Source organism: Manacus candei, unplaced genomic scaffold (genome assembly GCF_025592945.1).
Source record: "Manacus candei isolate 608988 ecotype Guabito, Panama unplaced genomic scaffold, ASM2559294v1 h1tg000019l, whole genome shotgun sequence".
Lineage (NCBI taxonomy): Eukaryota > Metazoa > Chordata > Aves > Passeriformes > Pipridae > Manacus > Manacus candei.
In genome coordinates this window covers 1,752,746-1,778,137 of record NW_026138067.1, presented here as the reverse complement: position 1 = coordinate 1,778,137, position 25,392 = coordinate 1,752,746, and the positions used below count along the sequence as shown (strand labels likewise).

Here is a 25,392-nt window from a genome sequence, read left to right as displayed (position 1 = left end):
AGATTGATACAAGCCTGCATCATCTAGGTGTTAGTAGTCAAAAATACATGAGTGAGAAATGTCAGTCTTGCAGCAAGCACTTATGCCACAAGAAAAATCTTTGCAGAAGTATCTTTTAATTCTGTAATTACATTCTAAATTATTCTTCTGGTTCTAAAGTATTTTAATCAGGGACTTTTCATCTGTAGTTTCAAGGTCACACAAGTGCTGTGCAACGTGCAAACCTAAGACATCATACATGCAGGACAAAGTTGCCCAACACTCTGTTTCTCCTGTTCTGGAGGTTTTCCTGTAATTCCTGAAGTTGACTTTTTTGTGAGGTAGTGAGAAGGAATTTGAAGCTGCTCAGGAACACAAACCCCTCATTCTTACCCTAGCTACTAATGTTTTAGGGGGGAATTAATGAAACATGGCTGCCTTTTTTCAGCATTCCTTTCTCAAGGCATAGTACACAATCACTGTTTGCATGTGTGTATATGATATGAAAGCCTAGTATTGTTATGAAGTTGGCCATCTGTTTTGGAGATGGACTACTTCATTGAGTATGAAGTGGTAAAGTGGTGACCATAATTCTGATGTTGTGATACAAATATTTATTGAAGTGCCTTAGTTGCTGAAATAGATGGGAATTGGTTACCTAGATAGTTTTAAAGTTGGCTCATTTGTATTTACTCTTTGTCAACAGTTGTACAATGTCAATAGTATGTAATTCTGGTGTAAAATTATTTTCTGGGTTTAAAACAGAACCCTTTATTGTGACATTTTCACTTATATTTCCATCACATTAATTTTGGCAAAAGTTGTTTTTTCACATCAGAATAGGTATGCATCAATACTATAAATGCACTTTTTGGTTTATTTCCATAACTTGAAATTTTTTTCCTAGTGACAAGTTTAAATTCTATATTTATGCATGCGTTCGCTCTTTAACTAGAGCTGGAGATGAACAGTGTGGTAGTGGCTTTCTGGCAGACAACTGTACACTGTTAAAAAATGAACGTGTGTATCACCATCTCCAAACAGAATAAGAAATTACACTCAAAATGTGTAATTTCTTGTATGTTTGATGGAATCAGTAACTGAATCATGTAGTTAAGCACATGAAATTTGAACTCTATAGCATATCAACTAATATAATAAACATCAACTACATAAAATATCCACTAGTTTTATCATGAAGGCACTTTATTTAAAAGCAAAGCAGCAATAAACGTAGATACTGGGCTCAGTCCTTATTTGTGAGCATTGATTCTCTATGTGTAAAGGAATCAAGTCATCTTAGCCTGAGGAAAGCCTGAGGAAAATGAAAACAAGAAAACAATACACCTCACCCTGCCTTCTGCCATCCAAGGTGCGTAACAAAGTGAAAACATGTTGTTGCTGCAAACAGTTTTTTGATTACTACAGTTCATTTAGGATATATAAACCCAGTCATGACAGGTACAGCTAGAGGACTTACTAAATGGAAGAGGTGTTTAGCTAGAGAATAAGGTAATATATTGGCAAAGTTACAAGCAAACCCTTATGTTCATAACTGCTTGTCAGCTTAGTGCAGTTTTTGGACACTGTTCATGAAAGTTTAAGCAAATATGACTGCAATACAATATTTATGCAAATATAATACAGGATTCTATTTAAATATTTCATTTTCTAGCTACTGAAATTGTCCATTTTCAGCAGATTTTGTTCCGTTCTTTGAAACTGGTCATTTGTTGTCCGGCACTCTAGAATTAGTGCTTGTTCCTGTTAGAATTTTAAATGTACAGCCTCAGTGAAATTTTTGATCAACACACAAAAGCCTTTAGGTAAAGGGATTTTTTTCCCCTTAATAAAAACCCTCTCTTAGAATAGCTTTGTTATCTCACTTCCTTAGTAGCATCAAATTCTTCCTCCTCATCCTCCTCTTCCTCATCCTCATCTTCCTCCTCTTCTTCTTCATCTCTTCTTAGCATACTGCGGGAAATCTGCCAAAACAAAAATCCAGCAGAAGTAAATCAAGTGTTTTTTCTCCTCAAAGAAAAACAATTATCTGTTGGCATTTCCAGTCTAAATATTTATAGTTTTTTGTTTGGGGGAGTGCATAAGTTGTTTGTCCCTTAACCCTTCATAACGTGCAAGCCAATGAAAAGATACATGGCACAGAATAAAAATACTGTAATGATTTTTAAAAGCTAAAAAAAAATCCCCATTGTCATGACAACTATTATAGGATTGGGAAAACTATACTTTGATCCAATTAATGCTAAAAATCAACAAGATGTTTGTTCCTGGGTTGGCTGTTGAGACAGCAGGCTGAAGATGAGTATTAGGGCCTAATCTTATCTTGAAGACATCAGACCTCCAGTTAAAAGTTCAAAACTATGCTGCTCTAGGGTGTTTTTTTTTGAGAATGAATTAGACAAACTATTAAAAGTCTTCATTCACAGATGAACAACTTTCCCTGCCCATCAGTGCTTGCCCTTCAGAATGACATTAGTCTCCTTTCTTTGGTTCATCAAACATTAAAAACAAGTGGCAGCTGCCAAGCTTTCATCTCATCTGACAGATTCTGCAATCTGTACTTTTTTCTAATGAGGGTTCAATCTAATTCCTATTGAAGATAGATTCTTCACAGACAATGCAACATTTACAATTTCATGTAGGATATATGGCGTTCTTTTTCTTTCCCCATGAGAAAGAGAACATTAGTTATCCAAGTCATCTGGAATGCTTTTGAAAAATGATTTCAGGTTCAGCAGTTCTTTAAGAACATCTGCAGATCTAATTTTGGTTATATTTTCTGTGTTTTCTCACGTACAGTGATATAATAAAACTTCTGTACTGAAGACAGAACATGCCTTTTTTTTTAAACAGCCCCTTATTTTAAAAGTCCTTAAATGCTCATTATTAAATTGACTTCTGAGATGTTATAATTCATACAGCCATGTATGTAACAAGATTTTTGTGTGTGCATAAAGCAAACTGCAGTCATTGAACTAATGAAAGCAGAAAAATCTTTAGTCTTGTTGATGCTCAAAAAGTACATAATTTAGCTTCAAGCAAATGCTTACAAATTCCTGAACGTAATAGAAAATGCAGTTAATCATTGGATGAAGCTGGGTTAACTTGAGCTAAAATGCCTAAAACAGCAATCTCTCATTCTGTGAAAGAAAAAAAAAAGACAATGGCACTGATTTGTAATTAGTGATCAAGGAATGCTGCAGACTGACCTTGTTAAGGTAGTGTCATTTCAATGGGATAGACTAATTTTCCTGGTTTTTTTCTAGTTAAGAGTATCTCAAATTCTTAAACGGAACTTGCGTCACATTTCTGAAGAACAGTTCCCCCTTCCCCTTCCTGAAATAAGCGGTGTTGGGTTTGGCTTTATGGCGTTTTTGTGCTCACTACTCAAATACCTCTGACTGTGCTGTAATTAACTAAATAGTACGTTAAATATTATCACTGATAGTGGTAAGGGAATTAGGCAGTTTAAATCCACATTATTGTGCCACAGAGCTAGAACATACCGGTACTTGAAAATTTAATTTTTGATTACTTCATGTTGAAAAAATTTAAAATAATAATAATAAAAAAATCTGATAGTTTGTTGCTCATAAATAATTTTATGTGAAGATTAATTCTATGAGTTTGCATGTAGGTGTGATGACTGTTCTTGCTTAAGCTGTTCAGTTCCATGTTTCACTGCAGGTGTTACTAGAGAAAGCATGGTAATCCTCTCCTCATGTCTTGGGCAGTGGGCAGTTTTGGAGCATTCAGATGCAGACATTTTCAATAACTGTTAGAATGATACTTTGCTGTCCTAGAGAGTCAGTGCAAAACAGTTTGTTATATTAAGTGCATGTAGATAAAACTTACATAGTTAAGTTTGATTTAAAATATCTAGAAAATGTCATTTTCTTCTGCTATATTCTAAAAGTACAGCATATACCAACTTGAATCAGTAAAACAAAATGATAGGCTAAATTGCCAAGTGAAGTGCAAAATGAAGGCGGTAGCTCTTTGTGAAACAATGTATCAAGCTCAAGGACTACTTTAGATTTTTAACATACAAATAATACAGAAAGTTAGTCCACAGAACCAGAAATAAATTCAAGAATGGTATGCCTTAAATCTTCTGAAAGACCTGAACTGTATTAGTGGCACAGTTTATCCCATCTGGTGTGCAGTGACTTCCCCCACGTCCCCCACCTACGGGTTAGTGTTGGCATGTATGTGTCTGTCTGTCCTCCCCCACCTCACAGCCCTAGGCACAGTGATGCTGTGAACTGCTTACCATATCGTTTGTACTGCTTTGCACTGGAAATTGTCAAGTGCTGCCTTGCAGTTAGTAAGGGATTACTATGTAGCAGGAAACTAGACTTGTGAAAAATCTGGGAGTGAAAGATCCCCAGAAAAGAGAAAACAAGTCACCTGAAGGTTTTTCTGAATACAGCTTTTTTTTTCTCTCATGAGATGTTTGGTGGGTTCCAGAGATTAGAGCCCTTAGTGTAACTCAACAACACGCTGTTTGCAGAATCAGAAAGGGCACATGGGGAGTGAATGGAACAGGCTGCCTGCCCCTTCTTCACTGCCCTATAGTGACTGCATTAGTAGGATGTTCCACTGCTTTTTTTCTGCCATATGATCCTCTGCAGATACACTGCACAGCCAAGTAAGACAACATTATTTTGAAATGTATTGCAGTTTCCCTCTAGGTCTAGATGACTTCCTGTTCTTTTCAGATATTCCAGTGAGATGTTATGAGAACATTAACATCTGAAGTTATAACTAAGAGAGAGGTCTAGGTAAACTTGCAAGTTAGTCAAAATGGAGTTCCACTCCATCTCTGGGAGAAATCAGTGTACATATATTCAGTTTCCTGTTGCTTTGGGTTTTTTTTTCTCTCTCACATTTTCTAAAGTAGCTTGAACATGAAATTTGCTTATTTGATAGAGAAGACTGGTGGGTTACTCTGAGTCCAGGTTGTATTTCATGCACTGAATCACTGGGTTCTTTTATCTTTTCAGATGACTTAACTCACTTTCAACAGAATAGCTCAACTGTAATAACTGATCCTTTCTGTGTTGCGAAGGTGTAAAATGTGTATGTAATCAAGATAACTTTTCCTTATTACAGTATCAATGCATGATTTGAAAGAAGAAAAGTAAGACGTACATTTTAAATGTGTCTATCTTTGTCTTAGCTGAAACACTGGTAAGAATCATCATAGTTACAGGATTATGGCTGCAATAAAGAAAAAATAATTTAGCCATTTTGCAATGTCTGCAAGTTTACTGATGCAAACAAGTGCCAAAGACTATTGCAAGGTAGCTGATCCAAAACCAGTGGCACTGTTTCCATTTGTTTCACTCATTTTTATCATCCTCCTTTTCCTCACCTCCTCTGAATTTTCAGATTATATAGGGAAAAGTTTGTTGGTCATGGGTTTGCTCTGCTGCTACAAGATATCACTAATCTGAGTTAGGATCTGGTAGAGAAGTCACACTCTAGAATCTGATACTGAGACTAATAATATGCAAGTGTTATTTAAAGAATGTCACTTCTCTTTCAAATAAGCTCCTAGATGTTTTCTCTGTGAGATGCCATAGTTTGTTGATGGAAGAAATAGCATTGCTGGAAATGGCATTTTTCAAAAGTAAGCAACACAGCTTTAAAAGCTGAATTTTTTTTCTCTCAAATGATAAAGCTGCATTATTAAGAGCTTAATATGATATTTATGCCCTTGGAATTTTCTTTACCTTTCTGACTGTCATGAACTGAGTGAAGATAGTGGATCCATGTACACTAGCTAAAATACTATCTTAAGTAGAGCTTTAATACAGTGATTTTTATCATGCAATTGTAATTTTTCTTTCTTACCTGTACTGTCCTCAATGAAGATTTTGAGGAGGCAGTTCTTTGCAGGGGGGACTTGGAATTTGCACGAACTATGTCTAGGCGAGACTGATAGTCCGATGGATAAAGTGAGCTCCGAAAAACCTGTTGAAATGGAGAAAGCTGTGACTCAGGTACCATGATACAGGTTGCAAGCTAAGAATCACCTATACTGAAGCTAGCAGAAATGCAGCACTGGTCAATGAAACCTGATCTAAAGATATGCATCAGCTGTAGTCTGGATTGATCACTTTTGGCTGAAACAACATCGTTTCTCAACCTGAGACACATCAACATACTTATGTGGTCAAAGTAAACATTCTTCAGAGACTTGAGGGCATTTACACATGGAAAACTTGCAAGAGTTTCTCACCAAGGTATGTAGCTGAGTTTCAGGCTAACCTAGAGGTATGAACCCCAGCAACTGCCTTCAGGTTCTCCATTTCTCAGAAAGATGAACTCTTAGCCCCTTCACAAGGAATTCCTTGCTGACAGTCACAGACACATCAGAAAAATTTTACTTGAAATGTTCAGGAGACGAACAGCTTGAGAAAAATTTGGGAAACCTCTTAGAATACAGAGGAGACTGCAACATCCATGATATTTGCAAGTTATTTCCAATAAAGCTATTCATGCAAGACTTTATTAAAGTCAAGGAAATGGCAGATTACAGTCAGTATTTTTATGGGAAGTAAATAATTGTCCAATTAACAGGAAATTTAAAATGAGATTAGAAATTTGGTTGTGAAAGACAAAGTATTGACTTAAAGGATTTTTCTGAATTGGTGCCACATGACATTTTAATCGTGAAACTACAATAGTACAAGATTGCCGTGGCATAGTTTAAATGAAGCAAAATTACCAAGTAGTCTCAAATGTGATTGCCACTGAAGAATCATGATTTTTTGTGTCTTGCACTAACTGAATACTTGATCCTGAGCTGTGTCATGAACAAAATAAAATCAGGACTTGTAGGCTTTACAGAAGAAGACTGAAAATGATCCAACTTTTTTGACAAGCTGAATATATATATACAACATACATCTCAGTGATACTCAGTTTAAAGGCCCAACATTCAGAAGAACTGCAAGAATGAAAAAAAGGACTGAAAAGCAAGTCTTGGGACAGAGAGACTATAACTCAATAGAGAAGAAGGAGTGACTTGAAGTTGTAACTGCCACAAGACAAAAAAAACCCAGTAGGTTTTTTTAATGCAGTAATTAGTCTTTAGATCATCTGATCAGAGCAGTGTAGGGTTTTCTCTATGCACATCTTTACAGCAAGATTCACTGCAGAGGTATTCTTTAAGAACTGTGATTACCTGAGCTTGGAGAAGCAGGTAATTTCGGAAAAATCTCTTATCTGTGTTTTGTGGGAAAGATTAGATTGCCACTGCAGTTGTTCTCTGTTTGTTTGTGTTCTCTGAGATTATAAACCTGTATGCTCTTGCTGGAGAAGTGCAAAAAAAGGCTTGATATACATAAGAAGTTTGTTCTGGGAACCTGAAACATATGTTGCATTTTTCTGCCTGGGACATGTATAGCCCAAGTGTGAAAACTCTTTTTAGGTAGGAAGTATACTGAAAAGCAAATCTTCATCACTCTTACCTCCAAATCTTCACTTTCATCAATATTTTGGATAGTTTGGTAGGCAGCAGTATATATCTCTAAAGCTTTCCCATGGAACAACATTTCAATAGTTATAAATTCAGAAAAGATGTTCTAAAAGCAAATGAAAACAAAGGTTTTCTTAATCCAATAAAGTACATTTCCACTTCAAAAAGTTACTGAGTTCTGTACTTGGTATTTCTATGATACAAATAACTGCACAATACTTAGTACTTTTAAGTAGTCAGACCTGAATTTTAGAAATTAAACATAAATGCTGGCTGGGTTATCACTTGTGCAGTTGTTATTATTTCATTATAAATTCTAAGTAAATGCTTGAAAAGTGAAGAGGAGACTCATTAGGAATAAGGTCATGGTGAAAAGTGATAATCCCCAGTATGTATTTACAAGATGTAGTTGGTGGATTTTTGCTTTATTGAAGACAATCTTTTATAACAGCTTGGGGGTAAGTTATCTGTAAATTCTATACATTTCTATAATTTACAAATATTTATATATTTTACATAATAAAGTATTCTTTATATATTGAACCCCCCCCCCAATTACTCCAATATCAAGTACTGGTTGGTTTGGTTGGGTTTTTCAACCATCTTTCATTCTTTCCTGTTTAGACTGTCTGTCTGTCTCCTCCCCCCCCCCCCAAAAAAAATGACTAAAGCAATTTTATAATTGAGATCACATAATGCAAGTGTTTTTCAGTCACTGTAGTCTTTGGGACTTGCGCCACTTAATGTTTGACATTAATAGAGAAATGAAAGCTTTCACTGCTTGCAGTCACTGAACATTTTGTGCTTTTTGCATCAGTAAAACTTTTAACTACAGTAACATACACATACTTCAGCATGGATAAATATATTATTTACTTATCACTATTTCTGTTAATTCTGCTGATATTAATCCACATATATCATTCCACTAACAAATGCAGCTACTAGTGAAGTAGAATACAGCAACTCGTGACGGTGTAGACACTAAACAACTGGAGACAGGAAAATTTTCAATTCCAAAAGCTGGAAGAGTAATGAACTGATTTTTTAATTTCAGATTTCCTCATATTTGGATTATGTACGTTCCTGTGTAACCTGCTCTAGGTGACCCTGTCTTGGCAGGGGAGTTGGACTTGATGATCTCCAGAGGTCCCTTCCAACCCTAACAATTCTGTGATTCTGAAATATTCATGAATACCACAAGATTTGCATTTAAGTGAATATTAAATGTTGCTAATCTTGCCCAACACTTAACTATAGTAATTTTATTATGCAAGATAAAATTGATATCACATACTGAAATGTGAGCACACATACTTTGATATCCTTTATCTTCTGTTTCTCGAAATTATCAATAGTTTCCTCTAATTGCCGCGTTGTTCGAGTAGCATCCAGTGTCGCTCTCTGCAGTTCACTTTCAGCCTGGTAAAGTAACACAGAGGTGAAATTAGTCTTGCATTTGATACAAAGCTATTTGCTCCAATTGCCATGAAAACATTGAAGTCTGGGTTTTCAAAACTACATATCTGTGTTACAGTATTTGTAAATCTGTTGCTTAATAAACATATAAAGATGCCTCCTACACTGTTGTTACTTTGATGTGAAACATGAAAAATGAACAGCTGCAGCCAGTCAGGAAGGTCCCTCTGCCCTGATCCGTTTTCTGTAATAATCATCTGATAATTTCACTGAGCCAGCCCTGACACCCCATTGACAACACAGGGACTGGGTCCAGGTACTTAACCCAGCCCAAGGGTTTACCCTTCAGAAAAAGTTCTTGTTTGTTTTGGTTTTTTTTTAAGCTTGCGCAAAGGAGAAGGCAGGACTGCACGTGCCAGTGCAGTGGATGAGCAGAAAAGATCACGCTTGTTTTCAAGTGCAGATCAACCTGCTGGGTCCTTAAGGAATCTCTTCCAATGTCCTGTGCTGAACCTCATCTTACTAAGTTTTTATATATTATTTAAATAGACAATTAGAGCAGCAGCTGAAAGTAATGCATTTATCCTGTAAATATCTCAATCTGCAGGCTAGAGTTGTTATAATTTCTAGATCCAAAAGCATTTCAGGTATTTCATATTTTTAGTATTTTTGTATTATTAAGATATTTTATAGTAAACATCTTCAACAGGGCACTGAGATGGGGACACATCAACCAATCCCTAACACATAAATACACAGTTTTCCTTATTTTGTTACTACAAAAAGCATTTAGATAGCTTTTTGATTACATATAATTATGAACTTTATAAAAATGCACACTACCATTTAAATAAAGATCTTGAAACTGTTCTGGTTATGTCAAGTCTGAGAACTGTGTACTACTACAAAATAATGATGTACAGATCTAAGAGCTTGTACTTGAAGACTACAAAATTTGGGTCTAAACTTATGTAATTTTCCATAGATTACTGGTCAAACATCATATACTAGTGATACTTATAGGCTCACTCAGTGAGTATCATCACAAATCTATTTTGTGCTGAGATTTGAAAATAGGACATGGATCAAGTATTGTCTACGATCAAGTGGTAGGATTCTTCCCATATCTAAAAAACTGTAACTTAAGAGAGGAAATTTTTTTTAAATAGGCACCACAGGTCCAGTTCCTGTGATCTAGTTTTTAGTGCCACACATATGGAAACCTAACGCATAAGGTATGCTCTGTTGACTTCTTTGATTACAATCTGGTAACCTTGTATTACAGGATTATCAAATTGAAACAATCTTTCAAAACCAGCTTAAAGTCACAGACACAATTCTGCCACCATTACTGGGCAAAAAAATTGGTAACAGTGTTTAGTAGTACATAAGGTCACCTGTTCACCTCTCTTTCTTGATTTTGCCCAAAACACAGGAGGGAAACAGAGTAAGAAAAGACATTTTGTGTATTCTCAATTAGTTCAATCAGTTACTCCCTGTAAGTGAAGGCAGCATAAGCTGCATAAGCAGCCATTACACATACAAATACATTATGTTACTTCTATGATAATCAAATACATCTCAATACATCTGAAATAGACTGGCCAGATTTTTGTGTGCAGATGCTTTGGGAAAGGAATTCTCTCTGTTGTAGAGTGAAATGTCTAAAGTCAGAGAGCGTCCATAGTTCGCACAACAGCAGTTTGATATTTTCTCTTCTAAACACTCACCTGTGACTGGAAATACTAGTGAAGGAAAAAATGGCAATGTAACAACCAATATTGATTAAAGTATGCATTTTCACTTCTGCTTTTAATATGCTGTGAACTATTTACCTTAGTTATTTCAAAACTTCTGTATACTTAGTGCTACTATTATGTTGTTTGAAGCTTCTGGCTCTAAGACATTACAGTTTGTTACAGCTTTGCTAGAATTCAAGTATCCAGACCAAAACATTTCAGGACAGCTGTTTGTCTTGGACTGAGGATTTGGTTATTTATTAAAAAAAAAAAAAAATTAAACAACCTAGGTAGACTATTTCAGGGGAAAAAATGATTAAAAATTGTATTTTTATATTTTTAAAAATTTGGTAATGTTTTCTTTTCAAAGCAGTACTACCCTCCCACCCCCATCCCCACCCCCATTTTGTAAGATGGGAGTGAGTACAGATCCTTTGCTATCTGGGGCCAAACTTGTTTGCTGCTGCAACATCATAGTTGTTCGACCATAAGAGAAGCATTGCAGGAGCCCAACTACTGTGCTCCAATGTCGTGAAGCCTCTCTCAGACCTGAAAGCTGACCTGCACACGTCCCCAAAAGCAAATGAACATATTCCTGCTCCTAATACCTTTTCACGCATTTTGTGTCAATCACGTTAAAATGCAAATACAGAGTGTTTGGTGCCTTTGGCCATATGAAAAGCAGACTGTACTGAGATTTTATAACTCTTCAGGCAAAGCCTTAACTATAGAAAGCACAGGTGTTACAAGAAGCTAAGCCACAGAGGTGTGTTTGTGAGAAGCTTAGCAAACAGATAAGAAGAAATTAACTAGGTGCCAGTGACATTCCCATGAAAAAACTACTGCTCAAGAGGGAGAAAAATGTGACCAGTGTCCCTCTGGGGAGAAAGCTTCCTGTTACAGTTTACTCTAATTCCAACAGAAGAGAACTTTGCATCACAGCTCAAGTTCTAACTATATAGCTGACATGCATCTGTCTTTATTACAGAAGGCATTCAAATTAGTTATCACTTGACCTAACTGATCTGATTAATATTAGATGTGAATTCTTTGGCAGAGACAAAAATAAAATGTAGTTCTCCTGTGTGGCACTTGACCATCACAATCATTTTTGCTTTCTACACTCCCATGCCCCAGTCACTAAAGATCCTAGTTTCTGAAATAAAGTTGATAAAATCCAACTAAGAATAGGACTGCTTAACTCCTGAGTCCAGCACTAGAGTGTAATAAAAAGTAAACAGCACATCATCATGAACTTAAATGCTTTATGTAGGCATAAAGGGACATATGTAGGCATAAAGGGACTGAAGTAGGGTTGCCTTGATCCTCTTTGTTTTGGCATTTCCTATATTCTGATTGCTTCAGAATTTGAGACTTCAGTGAGATTGTAATGGAAGTTCTGTGGGGGCTTAATTTTTCCCTCTGATACAGAATAGTGTACTGGGGAAGGTGACTGGTCTTTGGAAAGGAAAAGTAGTCTAGTTGAGTATGCTACTAACAGAATAACAACTTTTCCTTTCACACTTCACGCAGTTGGAGGAAACTCATACCCCATCTACATCCAAGGAAGCACAACAACTACCAAAATGACAGGAAGAAAAACAATAAAACAAGAAATCCACAGAAATAAAAAAAGTTGTCTGATTACACTTATTTTCAAAAACTTCCAAATTCCTAGATGTAAACTATGCCTACCTCTCTTACATAAACATATCAAAAAATAGTTTCTGTTCAATTAAAAAAGAAGTAACAGCAGCTATTATAAGCTGTAACTCATTATGAAGTTTAAGAAATGATTTGACATTGGAGAAAATCCTTCTAAGGAGACTTATTGCTACTACTACTTTCTTACTGCTTTCTAAACACAATAGTTTAATTCCCAAGAAATTTTAAAAATATTTCTCATAGTGACTAGAAAAATAGGATACAATAATGTGTAGATCTGATGGATTCCGCTGACGTGTCTTTTCCAGTTGAGATAATTGCTTGGCTTCTCGGTTCTTTGCTGTTAAAGTTGCTTTAAGATCATCCTGGAAATAAAAATGTTTTAGACATGTTTAAAATGAAACTAGGGTAATACAAAATACACTTCCCTTCATACATGCATTGCCTAGAAAATGGACCAAACTTCTGCTTTAAACAAAACCAGATTTTATAGATCTTATCCTGTTAATTGATCCTCTGAAAGAGAAGTCAGTGGGAACCAAAGGAGTGCTGCACAATCCCAACCTTGCACAGCTCCCTATAGCATGCACTGTAATTTTAAATGTGGGGAAGAAAAATACATTCACAGCTTTTCATGACAAGTATAGCAGATGGCCAAAAGCTGAGATCCCCAAAGCAGTAAGAAGGCAGGCCCATTCCTGACTTAGAAACAGAATAAAGGTGGCATTTAGAAATAAAAAGTGGCATCAAATATATCAGTAAGAAAAATAACAAAGCAGGAAGCAGCCAGTACCAGTCAGAAGTTATGAAGAAAACATAACTGCTGTCACCTGTCCAGAGGACAGCAGAGCTGGTGAAAGGTCTGGAGCACAAGTTTGATGAGAAGCGGCTCAGGGATCTGGGTGTGTTCAGGTTGGAAAAAAGGAGGATGGAGGGAACCTTATCACTCTCTACAACTCCTTGAAAGGAGGTTGTAGCCAGGCTGGGGGTTGGTATCTTCTCCCAGGCAACGAGTGACAGGAGGAGAGGACACCAGGAGAGGTTTAGATTAAATAATAGAAAAATTTTTTTCACTGAAGGGGTGGTCAGTCATAATAGGCTATCCAGGGAAATGGTAAAATCACCATTCCTGGAAGTGTTCACAAAAGATGTGGATACAGCACCTGGGGACATAGTTCAGTGGTAAACATGGTGGTGCTGGGCTAACAGTTGGATGATCTTAGAGGTCTTTTTCAACCTTAACAACTCCATAATTCTGTGCTACACAGATTTCAAGGTGTGAAATATAAAATCTATGGCTGAAAGGGTTGAACTGCGTATTTTTATATATGCAGTTAGTAAGGTGTTTAAAACCATTTGAAACAAAACACATCCTACTAATGATGTAGCTGGAGAAGATGAAACTTACTGATTTAGAAAAGGCAGAAACTGCTGATAAATATTTTTGCTCCTCATTTCCAAAGGAGAAGATGTACTTTGAGGAAGATCTGTGACAATTTAATCACGTTTATCTACCAGTCTCAAATTTTTGTTCATGCTATAAAACTGTGTTTTGAAGAGTGTTTGGCATTCATGGGATTTAAGATTATCAGTCAGATATTTATCACTTCCCTGACCCTGGTATCAGAAATAACATACACTTTGATGGCTTCAATTTAAAGGAGCAGTAGTTTAAAACAAGCACAGATACAGCCAGAAGTCTTAACAAAATCCGAGCCAGAAGTTGGGTATACATTTCAAACCATTCTTTTCTCTAAAAACACCAGTTCCCATTTATCAACTACTTCAGAATGGAGGGAATTAGGGCTATTAGAAACTATTGTATTGGGAAGTTGTCTGTGCTCCTTCCTTGGATTTCAGAGTTTTAATATGCTTGTATGTCTCCTTTACCCAGAAGGATATGCAACTAAGGATGTGTCTTTCAGCAGGTTTTGTAACCCTGTGACCAGATCACTTGTCAGTGACACACACAAGCGTGCCAAGTTTTACAGTGCTGTGTTCCTTCAATAATGTGTCTGTACATGAGGTCAGGGTCAAAAAATGCAGTTTCCTCCTTGTTTCTGTCTTTACTGTCTGTCTGTATGTCCTTGTGTATGACTCATTTTGCTTCCCCTTTAGGGGGACAAAGCTGGTTTCTGATAATAATAACTATTGCATCTTTAGCCCATCAAAACTAATTTTACTGCTGTTCTTTCAGAAGGGAATTTACAGCACCTTTAAGGTCATCCAAAACACTGCTGGAAAGGGCTTTTCCCTTTATCAAAACCATGAAGCTACAAGAAAAGCAATAACAGAATTTTTTTTATTGCTTTATTGGTTTGAGTTTTAAATTTTAAAGGTAGAGAAAGAGAAGAATTATTTATTTTTGGAACAGAACAAAACGATTTGTATCTAATGTTCACAGCTGCATGTTTAGTGTTATTTAATGACTAAGTCCTGTTAACAGCACTGACTTCTAGGCCCATCTAAAACAGTCAATCAGATTTCAAGCTGTGGCTAAAAGGGGTCTGACTTTCATGCAGAGTTCTAGAATTGTTATAAAATTCAGTATGTTCTTTCTAGCATGTTGTGACTTTGGAAATACTTACAGTTCCCTCCTCTACCTCTGTTTTCTGTAGCATCAGCCACCAAGAAACATACTTCTCTACTAACCAATGCCTGATAAAGAATTAGTGCTACTTGTGGCTATAGTGGTGAAGCTATACACAAGTTTTGGATGTACAAAGGCAGGGCACAGTTACATGCATATTTTGTCTAACATGTTGAAAAACTGAAAAGGGTGCAGAAAAAAACCCTGTAAAAATATTAAAAAGCTGGGGAAAATGTGATAATGGTGAAAGAATCAAGGTGTACATTATTACCTAACAGAAAAAAAATGAATTCAAGTCACATGTAAGAACACTGGTCACCCATCTAATTTCAAGCCACAGAGAAGTACAGCTACAGTCTGTCCACCAGACAGTGAGCTGACAGAGCCTCATCACTGTACTGTTACCTGCTTCAGTCACTGAAGTTATTAAAGCAAACCAATCCTTTCTTCTGCATGTGGATCACCTTGGTTTTATGATGTCCTGTTTTATATGAAGAAAAGGAGCCAGGAACAGAGTTGCCAAAAAGCAGAAAAGTGAAGATTGATATACAGAACAATGAAACAGAAAGAAATCCTAAAATCCTACATTTAAGGTACATTACAGAACATTATATTAATGTCCATTGAAGCTATTTGGCATCATAAACCAGAACAAGTGAATGAAACAATTTTATTGCATTAGCAGTTAAAGGACAACACTACTCTCATTATCTGGGCCTCTTTAAAGCATTTAGTAGCACAGGACATTGATGTCTTATGCCACAGAAATAGCAACAGTCCTTTTTAGATAAAGCACAGAAGTACTCTTGTGTACATCCTGGAACAGTTCCAATAAGTAAGTAACAGTGAGAACATTCCCTTTATAGAAAGTGCCATAATGACATGTTCTAACAGGTTTTACTTAGCTAAGGTAGTTATAGGTAAAGCAGTCCTACACCTTGTGCTAAATTTAAGAGTCACAAAACTTTCTTTTTCACTAAAGATGTCCCAGTGTTTAGAGATGATAACTGAAGACCAGACAGTTGAAATTTTAACCACAGTTTATCATTAATGTGCAATGGGGAAAAAATAACCATTTAATGGCCTACGTCTTTAGCAAAACCTTAGTTCAAAGGTGTGTTGACAAAAATAGTTAATCCCACCTACAGTTTAAGAATACTCTTGTACTCCTCACTGTAGCTGAAATAAACATTATGCAATGCTTTCTGGCATTCTGAAAGGCAAAGACAACAGGAAATGCCATTCATTGTTGCAAGGGATGACCTGGCTTCAGTTGCTTCTGTCCTCAGCATTACTGGCTATCAGTGGCAATGCACCTTCAATGCTTTGCAAACCCCAGGCACTGCTGTAGTGCTCTGTGTCTCCTCAGCAACCATACTGCCACAAACACATGAAGCTTGTCTTCCACCCTCAACATTTATATCCCATGGAATACTCAGTTCTAGATCTCACCAACTGGGTTTTATAATGACTATTAGGATACCAGATTCTAGCCTCTATAGTCTACAACTCTGCTAAGGACCACCACATGTAATCCCACTCAAGTGCAGGATGCATCTCCTTCACAACTGTTTCTCCAATCTCCAAGTGAGGTAGCTGTGCGGTAAGTTCCACACACTGTACTCGGTTCTTCACCATATGAAAAAGATACAGAACAAAAACATATGAAAAATGCTAGTTTGAGATGCAGTGCCACAACATACTCAAATTAACCATGATGAACACACTGTAAGATTTTAGTACGTAAAATATAATCAAAGAATAATAATTTAATATTTTGATTTATATAGACTATGATACAGATAGACATCAATTACAGATTTGAGTTTACAGGACTAAGGTATTCTCTGTGTAATATACAAGTATTACAAAGATCTGCTTTTGTCCTATAAACTAGTATCTGCTTACTGAAAGTTAAGCTCAAGCTTATCCCTCCTGGAGGAAAGAAACTTTCAGATATTTTAAGGGAACATTTCAAACTCCTATAAACACTGTTTCTAAAATATAGTGAATGAAGAGACCTCAGATTTTTTGTATCTTCAGGTCATCATGATGACTTAACAGGACAGAGAGGGATTTAGGCCACTACCTATATATCAGTTTCAAATGTGTCTTCTAAATTATGAACTTTAATGTAGAATGGAATTCTGAGTTAGAAAAGCTGCTAAAGGCAGCATATTGATGACTAAGATGCAAAAGCATTACATATAATTCACCTTTTGGAAATCTGAATAATAGTGGTAATAATCATAATCATAATAATAAAAAAACCCCTAACAATAATAAATGACACTATCCAGTAAGTTTCACATTATCCACAATGCCTTTTTTTTTAGCATTTGCTTGTGCTCAAAGAGCCTGAATATCCTCATCTTCACACTAAAGCTTCTTTCTCAAACATATATATAGCTTCAATTTAGATGTATCACTACATAATTAAGTTAGACTGATTATTGCAATATGAAATATCAGAACCATTCGCCCCCTAAAGCAGAAGTTTTCAACTGAGCGGCCAGAACACTGAAATGTACCTTGTGAGAAAACAGATGCTTAACCTACCCTTTTAAGTTTCACTATGGTCCCATAACATTTCAGAGGTTCAACAACCTTGGCTTCAAGCCTGTCGACCTACAAAAGAAATCACAAGGCCACTAGAATCATCCATATCTATGGTGTGCAGAAACAGGAAACAATTAATAGTGACTCATCTTATTAGGAATTAGTCCATATATGCTGAAAAAATAATGGGATAGTTTTAAAAATATTGTAAAAACTATAGTCAAGTACATTAGCCAATAAGCAATTTGTATTTTGAGGAGATCAAGCTGATTTCTAGTGGAATTACGTTTTTCTTAATTAGAAATACATCAGGATAAATGAAACACTGAGATTCTAACAACTGAGTACTAAATACATCAAACACTGCATCTTGGAGATGTGTAACTTTCTATCTAAGATCAATGTTTTGCTCTACACTTACTGACAGATCATGGGTTAAGCCATCTTTGCTAACAAATATATTGTACAAAATGTAACACTTCTTGCATTGTTGGTACTGAATGCACTAAAAATACCAATAACAGGGTGTGTAAAAGGCACGAATGCTTTCACAGGTGAGTGCATCTGAATTTTTGTTTCAGTTCTCCTACTTAGAAAAACAGCTACATATGGTCAGACAGGCAATAGGATAAGACCTGCTCATCAAACCTGACAATGCTGTCCAAGCAGCACCAGCATAAGCTGCCAATGACTTATGGACCAGTGAGTCATCTGGCCCACTGCTCGGCCAGATGGGCCAGATTAGGACAAGGCGTGTACCTCTATTAGGAATGTACAGTTCCCTCTAAACTGGGCTAAAATTTATGCCAACTGAGCAAACGTTTTTCCTTTATACACTCTACCAGTACACTGTCAAACAATTTCACTTGAACTGCCAATAAAATACAAAGGATTAGGGCAGTAAGGCTCTGAATGAAGTGCATGTTACTTCGGTCTCTTTTTTGAATTATAGTGGGTCTTAGCTGTTCAAAACTATAAATGGTAATTTTCTACACTCTACTGAAAGTATAGATACATACTCCAAAAACTAGTTTGAGTCCATGTGAATGAATTTATTTTGTCTTAAATCGCAGTATTTGGAATTCTGCATCACACGTTACAGTTTGACTGGCCCAGCAGATAGATGTGGAAGTGGCATAAACACCTTCCTTTACACTCTCACTCATCTAGCAGACATGTGACTATATAGTCACACATTGTCCAAATCAAGTTTGTACTTTGAGTGTTAAACTACAAACTTAAGAAATCTGCAGTGGTCCCTGACAGCATCTCAGTGGGGCCACCAGTGCCCATTCTCTTCCATACTATTTCTGATAAGACTCAACAAAAGAGAAATGACTGATTTTACCTCAGCTGCTGCCAGACAAGTCAAGTCACACAAATAAAAAGAACACTTTATTAACCGTAAATCACAATCCAAAGTCTAAGACCATTAAAAAACTTGCTCTGTCTCAAATACTTTGAGTGCTCGTAGGGATAGTTTTGCTGACTTCAACAGGACTAATTGCAGGCAGTTTTCATTAGTTGTTAGGGGGGTAAATGATGAATACTTTGGCAGCCTACCCTGCTCAGACACTAATATATTTAGAAATGTTTTCTCCTATGTTTTCTTGTGATTGCAGAGTATATATTTCTCCTTTTAATCAAAGAGAAGTAACTGAAAAGTTCAGATGGCAAACACAACATGTACAGCTTTAATTTTGTACCTCTGCCTGGCGATAATCCTGAAGTCTGGAAAATTCATCTGCAAAGTTTTTCAGTCCAACTTTTAAGTTTGGTGTCTCTGTGGCTGCATATGCATATATTTCATGTACTAGAAGATCTGCTTTGTCTCGTAGTCTGGCAGTTTTACGTACATATCCAGCAAATATCTGGCACAATTCACCAAAATGTTTTTCCACATTTGAAACAGCATCTTGTATTTGTCGAGTCTGATTGTCCCTGGATACCAAAGAAAAATAAGTAAAAAATAAGAAGGGCACAAATCAGTGCAAAACAGAAATTTATTTTTAAAAAGAGAATGTTGTAACAGTCTGACGTACTATGTGCTTATTTCTGAACAAATAACAAATGAACTACAAAAAAAAGCAGGATTTACACTTAAAGATCCAAGAGAGGAAACCCCAAATCACAAAAATCTGCTTGGAAGTTTTCTTACTGTATTTAAGCAAAAGCTCACTATTACTATTGGTATTATTACTAACACAGTGGTAACACCTGAAGTCTAAACCAAGACCTTCCCAAGACCACTGCTTCCTGCATGAGTCTGCAAGCTAAACTGGCAAGTCAATGGCTGGAAAAATTAGGCAGCAGAGGACAAATCTGGAGAAATTAGGCAGCAGAGGTATTAAATGGTTTTTAAATCATGAACAGGTACCAATCTGTTCCTGGTCAGCAGCATGAAGGATAAATATTGCTGAGAATTAAATATGAAAAGTGAATGGACACAAGTACAGAGGTGAACACTCTGAACCACTGAAAGAACATTCATTACACTAATAAACTGTTTTCTTTTAAATTACATAAATCTGATTAATTTATTTGATCCAAATGCCTGTGTGTTTCATTATTAATGATCTAGATAAGTAATTCCAATAATTCATGTATTTCACTTTGTATTTTGCTTTCATATTCCTATATCATTTGATGGTTGTGTGAATTCATGCCAGTTTTTGTTGACAGACTGAATCAGCTACAAGACAATTTAGCTAACAGTATCTTCCACATACTGGGTCCTAAGAAGTCTCCACAGTCTAAGACAAGACTGTTCATGTGAAGTGCTTGAATTCTCAGCAAGAAAATTCACTCATACCACTGTCTTGGCAAGGGGCAGAAACAAAAACTTCCTTCATATCCTTAAGCTACTCCAATATTGCTGACCAATATTTAAATACTGACTTCCTATCGGGACACGTGAAGATCAGAAAAACTGGAAGAAATGTAGTATTTTGAGAATGAACAATAATACAGTCAATTCAAGCAAGGAACACTTTTACGTCAGGAAAAGTATTTCAGGCCAAAGTTACACTATGGGCAAAATCCCAGTTGCATTGCTTCATGGCAAGCAGTCTAGAGGACTGTTAAAAAGAGATTTCATTAAAGGAAAAAAAAAATGCTAGTAAGTCCTCCAGAACATGCTGGAGCACAGAACCATTTGATTAGTGAAGGTTTCACCCAGTGAGTGGGAAAGTAAGAATTTCATGAAGTACAAACAAAGTTGGTTTTCAAAATTAATACTACGTGATAAGATCTTCAGTTAAAGGTACATTCTATTTCCTTGGAAGGTCTTCATGTCAGAAAGTTCCCCTCCCAAGGGGAAGCCTTAAGCACGTTTCCTCACCCTCTTTACAATTCAGATCTCACAAGACTCCCGTGCAACTAGTGTTTAATTTGGAGACATGAAACACTGCATTTATTTATATGGGGGTGTAAAAATTTTTATTCCCCCGTCATTATTCATGATCGCTTAGAGCTGGCCACAAAATTATCTGCGAGAGGCCCAAATAAATATCGGCACATCTTTACTTCATCTCTGCAAAGCACATTAAGCCTAGAAAAGTTTTGCGGCCTTTCCCGGAGAAAGGCAGAGGCGGCCCCACCGCACGGGGTGGGCAGATGCGGCAAGGGGGACTGGGCCCGCATCGGCCTCCGACCGCCGCGCCATCCCCCGCTGCCCTGCCCGCGGCCAGGCCTCCTCCCCCGCAACACCCCGGGCTCCCTCGGGCCTCCCGCCCCGTACCTGGCGTCCAGCCCGCGGCCCAGCAGCATCATAATGGCGGTGGCGGTGGAAGCGGCGGCGGCGGCCCGGCGGGAAGCAGGGAAGGAAGGAAGGAGGCGGCGCTCGGCGTGCGCTCTGTTTCCATGGACACCGCCCGCCGCCTGCGGGACGGGCTGCGGCAGCTCCGCCCCCGGGAGGTGCCGTGAGGGAAGTCACGGGATCGGAGAATCCGTTAGGTTGGAAGGGTCGTCTGAGATCGTGGAGTCCAGCCTGTGGCCGAGCGCTACCATGTCAGCTAGACCATGGCCCTAAGTGCCACGTCCATCTTTCCTTAAACACCCCCAGAGACGGCGACTCCACCACTTCCCTGGGCAGCCCATTCCAATGCCTAATCACCTTTTCTGTAAGAAGTTCGTCCTAATGTCCAACCTAAACATCCCCTGGCACAGCTTAAGACCGTTTCCTCTCGTCCTGTCACTCGTTGCCTGGGAGAAGCGACCGACCTCCACCCCGCTACACCCTCCCTTCAGGTAACTGTACAGAGCACCAAGGCTGACAGCGTTCAAGAAGCTTTTGGATGATGCTCTCAGGCACATGGTGTGACTCTTGGGAATGATCCTGTGCAGAGCTAAGGTTTGGACTCGATAATCCATGTGGGTCCCAACTGAGGATGTTCTGTGATTCTGTGATCCCTGGGGGAAACAACCAGTGACCGGAGTTGTCCAGGTGCTCCAGGTGACCCTCGGGGTGTGTGGAGCCCCACACCTGAGCCTGGCCCAAGGGCAGGGACTGAGTCTGTGCCAGGACAAGTGCAGTACCAAGGCCTGGACTGGTGCAGGAGCAGAAAGCCAGAAGGCTCAAGCCTGTCTCACAAAAAAAAAAAAAAAGAAGTCTAGCCTTGGCAAGTGACAAGCAGTACCAGGGGATGTGGCCCACAGGTCTTCCACCTGAGGAAGATCCACTGAGGTTGGGCAGCCATGGGAAAGGTCTTTAAAAAAAAAAAAAAAAAGAAAAGAAAAAACAAAATTCAAAACCTTAAAAAAAACAACCCCAACCCCCTCTCTGTAGACGTAATGTATTGGGAATGTGACTTTGTGACTGTGTGGGCATGAGCCTGTGTCAGAGTCCCTGCAGGTGCTATGTGAGACTAACGCAGAAAAGGCTTTTAAAGGGAGAAGGAGGGAATTGTGCTGTGTTCAACACAAACCCACCCGAAATTACAGCAGTCCACGAGAGCTAAGGACTTGGACAACTGTTAGCATGCTGTCACGGAGGTACAAGACAACAACTTCACTCAGGTAACAAAGTCAAACTTTAATTTGCAACTAAGTACAATGGCCAAAACTAGTGAACAAGGTGGGTAATGATGGTGATCCAATGGCATCTGTCAGGTTACAGGTTTGGTGTACCTGTCAGGATTATTTTACTACACAAAGTGTGCACACACACACACACACAGTGCACATGAAGCTTCTCACTCAAATGGTACCCAAAAGATCCAAGGATTGAAGGATCACTCAGGTATATCTAGTGGGAAAATAATTACCAAGAAGAGAGAGGTAAAGCAGTCAGCCCTTTTAAGTCTTTTTGGGCTGGCTTCCCAGCCCTTAGAGGAGGGCTTCTCCTCACAGACCCACTGTTCAAGGAAAATCACACCCAGGTGGCGTCTGGCAGGGCCTCCACGGATAACCTGGTCAGGTCAGAGCCCCTGGTCATACCTGGTCATGGGCCAGAAATATTTCTGGGCCAAGGCCCCCACTGGCTGAGGACCCAGTTGACCAAGACATTCTGTTCTCATTCCCACCATGGAGGAGTCTGTGGAAATAAGGGCACAAAAGGTTGGTCATCTCCACGTGTCAGCTGGGGGGGAAGGTGGATGCTACTACCACACATGCATGAGAAAATCTGATAGGCTTGCCTGAGCATATGAATAGAAACTGATTCAGTTAAGATTTGGTTTTAAACTTTTTATCATATTTTTCTACTGAAATTAGATTATTTAGATCACTTAAACCAAAGCTTTAACTCACATAAAGCAAAATACTCTTCAAATAATAATGACCTATTTAATGGTTTGCACCAACTTAAGCTAAAACAAAATGTTGCCATTTTACCTTAGGCAAGTTTGTGAAATCAATGGTAAAACTCACCCCAGCCCTTATGGACTTGGCAGACTAATACATCTAACTCCAAAATGTCTTACAGAGGATGCAAGGGTGAGACATCAAGCTAACTGAAGGTCTTAATTTCTCTCAATTGCAGGCTTGAAATGAGAGGCTAAAATGTTTATTGTTAACCATTTTTTAATAATTTAATAAATCAGTTAAATGACATAGCAAATAATGATGTCACTATTATTAATGTGCAATCCTGTAATTCCCCACACTGTAGCAAGATCTGAGTTTATTACTCTTAGGTCTTACTCATTACACACAACTACCACTGAATTACAACTCTATCACTCATCTCTCTACCACATCTCACTGCTTGTTATCAGGGTGCAGTTTGTATTGAGATAAGTTTGTACTGAGGTGAGATTTTTTTCACTTCAGAAATATCTCCCAAATTCCCCTTCAGTTATGTAGTTCCTACTATCTGCACATTGTTTACCCTTCACACTTTGAGACATACCATTCAATTTTAGTCTTTTCTTTACTTTGTTCCAATTAAGTCTAAGCACTTTATCCTATATGCAAACAGTTGACATACCAGAGCTAGGCTTATCCTGTTAAATATAGTTGTTGGGTTTTTTTCCCCCACTGTTTTTGTACTCACATAGCATCCTGCTCTTAAGTGTTTAATTACAAATCATTGCCCTTGACATGTTCTTTGGACAATCTCTTGGTCTCCTGAGGTGGTCTTGTCTCTTCACAGGGACCTGTACTCCAGCAGGACCTCTCACTCACAAGTTTTAAGAGCTCTGAAAGTTGAAAATATCTATTCTGCTACTTAGAGCATGTTTAGACTTGGTCACCCAGCAAAGCAAGTTCCAGAATAGCTAGAAATTCTTAATAAACAGTAGAATGGTGTTGTATGAGGTGCTATACAAACTTGTAAGAAGCACAGGGTTATTGGCTTCAAATTATGGGCCAATGAGAAACAGACTGACACTTAATGAGAAGCTGAAAGACTGAAAATAAGGAAAAGTTACTTGTGATTAAAATCAAATAAGTAATTGTTATTGGTACAAGACACAAAAGAGGAATCACAGCTCATATTCAGTTACTGAAAACTAATTCTGCTTCAGTCCTGAAGTATAGTACATGGCATAGACATTAAAAATCTTATTTTGTATATGCTGATATCACACATGATTTGACTTAATAATTCTTCATATGATGCTATAGATAGTCCTGGAATATGTGGCCCACCAGCTCCAGCTGCACACAGAAAGTTGAAAATAATGTCATGAGGGCCTGTTGAAATATTGAGTCATCAGAAAGTGTACAAGAGCACAAGCTGCATAAATCATGGAGTGGAAAAATATTTTTGTACTGTGGTTTAGAAATAATTATGGAGAATTTTGTTGAAAGTAATGCCAAATTTCCTGCTCATTACCTCTAAGTAAGTTTCCAGAATAACATACTAAAGATGATGACATCTTATAACAAATTCTGAAAATAAGAAAGCTCTGAAATATCCAATTGACAGTGTTTTCCAATATTCATCCAGAGGATAAGCAACAGAGTCCTGCTGATTTAAATGAACACATGGAAATTCTCTGTACTGGTATATTGAACAACAGTATGTAACTCCAGCAGTTTTCAACAGTGTTGAAGAATTGCCTGTCAATGCTAAATAGAAAAAACACAGTATGCATGAGTCTGTGGAAATTCAAGAACACTAGTTGGAATAGAATTTCTTCTGTAATATTTAGGGAATGCTTTAGCCATTGGTAAGGTAAAGCCATTTTTCTGGGTTGGAATTTCACATTTCATCAATGAGTGTGTCCTAGATATATGTAAAATATCAACAGAATATTCAGTCAACTTTATTTAAGTTAACTGATGTTAATTTATATGGTATAGTAGTTACAAAATGATCCATACAGGTCCAGAGATTCATCTGTGCACTGCAGTTTACATGATTAAGTCTCTGTATGTAGTTGATGAGCTGCCTATATATTCATGTGACTACTTCTCTTCTCATAGTGTGTTTTGTGACTTTAGAATATTTTTTGCAATCTTTAAACTTTTTTTATAACTTTCCATTT

At 37.6% G+C, this 25,392-nt stretch overlaps 1 protein-coding gene across 1 annotated transcript; it reads right to left on the bottom strand.

Moving 5' to 3' along the window:
- Window positions 1-1,164: 1,164 nt before the first annotated feature.
- Window positions 1,165-21,318, bottom strand: CIBAR1 (CBY1 interacting BAR domain containing 1). The gene is made up of 9 exons (XM_051785388.1): window positions 21,201-21,318; window positions 19,168-19,402; window positions 17,462-17,530; window positions 12,576-12,677; window positions 8,807-8,911; window positions 7,482-7,595; window positions 5,860-5,979; window positions 1,866-1,964; window positions 1,165-1,294 (listed from the first exon to the last, which is right to left on the bottom strand). The coding sequence occupies exons 1-9, from the start codon at window positions 21,230-21,232 to the stop codon at window positions 1,274-1,276; spliced, it is 897 nt and encodes a 298-aa protein (XP_051641348.1). The 5' UTR covers window positions 21,233-21,318; the 3' UTR covers window positions 1,165-1,273.
- Window positions 21,319-25,392: the final 4,074 nt, after the last annotated feature.

Bases quoted from the DNA above. Each gene is read 5' to 3' on its own strand.
- CIBAR1 (XM_051785388.1), bottom strand. From the start codon at position 21,232: ATGATGCTGCTGGGCCGCGGGCTGGACGCCAG. The intron at 7,596-8,806 runs GTATGTGTGCTC...ATTTGCTTTTAG, and splicing joins AGAAGATAAAGGATATCAAA to AACATCTTTTCTGAATTTAT. The intron at 1,295-1,865 runs GTGAGATAACAA...CATTTTCCTCAG, and splicing joins AATTTGATGCTACTAAGGAA to GCTTTCCTCAGGCTAAGATG.